The sequence below is a fragment of the Penaeus vannamei genome, unplaced genomic scaffold, assembly GCF_042767895.1.
Source record: "Penaeus vannamei isolate JL-2024 unplaced genomic scaffold, ASM4276789v1 unanchor438, whole genome shotgun sequence".
Lineage (NCBI taxonomy): Eukaryota > Metazoa > Arthropoda > Malacostraca > Decapoda > Penaeidae > Penaeus > Penaeus vannamei.
In genome coordinates this window covers 72,501-75,000 of record NW_027213442.1, presented here as the reverse complement: position 1 = coordinate 75,000, position 2,500 = coordinate 72,501, and the positions used below count along the sequence as shown (strand labels likewise).

Below are 2,500 nucleotides of genomic sequence, written 5' to 3'. Positions count from 1 at the left end.
AATAAGTCACGTCGCTGATGGAAGCTCATCCTATTCCAATTATCAAGGTGCGTCCCTTCATTCCGAAATTGCTTGCTCTCTCTGGCCACGATGGAGGGGCGTGTTGCAGCAGAGGCGTTGTGTTGCAGGGGCGTAGTGTTTTCGAGGTGAGGAGGGTTTTGGGTGGGAGGATGGAGTGGGACTTGGCGGTGGAGTGGGACGTGGCGGTGGAGTGGGACTTGGCGGTGGAGTGGGACTTGGCGGTGGAGTGGGACGTGGCGGTGGAGTGGGACTTGGTGGTGGAGTGGGGACTTGGCCGTGGAGTGGGACTTGGGACTGGGCGGTGGAGTGGGACTTGGGACTTGGCGGTGGAGTGGGACTTGGGACTTGGCGGTGGAGTGGAACTTGGGACTTGGCGGTGGAGTGGGACTTGGGACTTGGCGGTGGAGTGGGACGTGGCGGTGGAGTGGGACTCTCTCTCTCACCTACCCTTACTCATCCGAAATCTCAGCCTAAAAAAAAAACGAAAAAAACTCCAAATTGGAAATCACATCAACAATTTTTTTTCCCGACGACCGAAATAAGTCACGTCGCTGATGGAAGCTCATCCTATTCCAATTATCAAGGTGCGTCCCTTCATTCCGAAATTGCTTGCTCTCTCTGGCCACGATGGAGGGGCGTGTTGCAGCAGAGGCGTTGTGTTGCAGGGGCGTAGTGTTTTCGAGGTGAGGAGGGTTTTGGGTGGGAGGATGGAGTGGGACTTGGCGGTGGAGTGGGACTTGGCGGTGGAGTGGGACTTGGCGGTGGAGTGGGACTTGGCGGTGGAGTGGGACGTGGCGGTGGAGTGGGACTTGTCGGTGGAGTGGGACTTGGCGGTGGAGTGGGACTTGGCGGTGGAGTGGGACGTGGCGGTGGAATGGGACTTGGCGGTGGAGTGGGACTTGGGACTTGGCGGTGGAGTGGGACTGGGCGGTGGAGTGGGACATGGCGGTGGAGTGGGACGTGGCGGTGGAGTGGGACTTGGAGGTGGAGTAGGACTTGGCGGTGGAGTGGGACTTGGCGGTGGAGTGGGACTTGGAGGTGGAGTAGGACTTGGCGGTGGAATGGGACTTGGCGGTGGAGTGGGACTTGGCGGTGGAGTGGGACTTGGCGGTGGAGTGGGACGTGGCGGTGGAATGGGACTTGGCGGTGGAGTGGGACTTGGGACTTGGCGGTGGAGTGGGACTGGGCGGTGGAGTGGGACATGGCGGTGGAGTGGGACGTGGCGGTGGAGTGGGACTTGGAGGTGGAGTAGGACTTGGCGGTGGAGTGGGACTTGGCGGTGGAGTGGGACTTGGAGGTGGAGTAGGACTTGGCGGTGGAATGGGACTTGGCGGTGGAGTGGGACTTGGCGGTGGAGTGGGACTTGGCGGTGGAGTGGGGACTTGGCCGTGGAGTGGGACTTGGGACTTGGCGGTGGAGTGGGACGTGGCGGTGGAGTGGGACTTGGAGGTGGAGTGGGACTTGGCGGTGGAGTGGGACTTGGCGGTGGAGTGGGACTTGGCGGTGGAGTGGGGACTTGGCGGTGGAGTGGGACTTGGGACTTGGCGGTGGAGTGGGACTTGGCGGTGGAGTGGGACTTGGCGGTGGAGTGGGACTTGGCGGTGGAGTGGGATTTGGCGGTGGAGTGGGACTTGGCGGTGGAGTGGGACTTGGCGGTGGAGTGGGACTTGACGGTGGAGCGGGACTTGGCGGTGGAGTGGGACTTGGCGGTTGAGTGGGACTTGGCGGTGGAGTGGGACTTGGCGGTGGAGTGGGACTTGGCGGGAGTATTAAAAGGTACAGAATCGATTACGATTATAAAAACCAGTACATAGGCATACTTATACCTACACCCACATGCACCCATCCATTAACAGAGAGAAAAGAGAGAGAGAGAGAGAGAAGGGGGGAGGGAGGGAGAGAGGGGGGGAGGGGTAGGGAGAAGTAGAGAGAGAGGATTAACTTTTAGCTTTATCATTTCGTGAAATTATTAATCATTTCATACCGCTACGCAAAAGAATTTCACTGTTTACTGGCTGTAATAGTTTATAGAAGTGTGGCTTTGAATTCATTACTTTGCATTATAATACGGAACAAAACCAGTTTATTATGAACCAACAGCATCAGCCACTCTTGCGCTAAACGGAATTATTTTTGTTGCGGTTCGCCCTAGACTGTCTCACGTTTGGAAGAGATAGAATACGCATAAACAAAACACACATAAACACGCACACACATACATACATACACACACACACGCATGCACACATCCTCCCACACGCTTACATATATCCCCCCATTTACAGACAAACATTTCCCCTCCTCCCACACAAACACATCCCCCTCCCCACACACACACACATACACACGCCCATGCACACACACACACACACACACACACTTCACCACACACACTTACATATATATGTATACCCCCACCTACACTCACACATCCCCCCCCAAACACACATAACCACCCACCCACACACACACACTTCAC

General features: G+C 56.5%; 1 protein-coding gene across 1 annotated transcript in view; it reads right to left on the bottom strand.

Annotated features, from left to right (window-relative positions):
- Positions 1–25: 25 nt before the first annotated feature.
- LOC113802480 (serine-rich adhesin for platelets) overlaps positions 26–2,500 on the bottom strand; it is a 29,905-nt gene continuing 27,430 nt past the window's right edge. The window contains exons 4-7 of the mRNA XM_070119639.1: positions 1,617–1,777; positions 1,277–1,402; positions 1,000–1,185; positions 26–365 (exon numbers count right to left, since the gene is read on the bottom strand). Coding sequence (XP_069975740.1) covers positions 26–365; positions 1,000–1,185; positions 1,277–1,402; positions 1,617–1,777 — 813 coding nt within the window. The remainder of the gene's footprint in view (positions 366–999; positions 1,186–1,276; positions 1,403–1,616; positions 1,778–2,500) is intronic.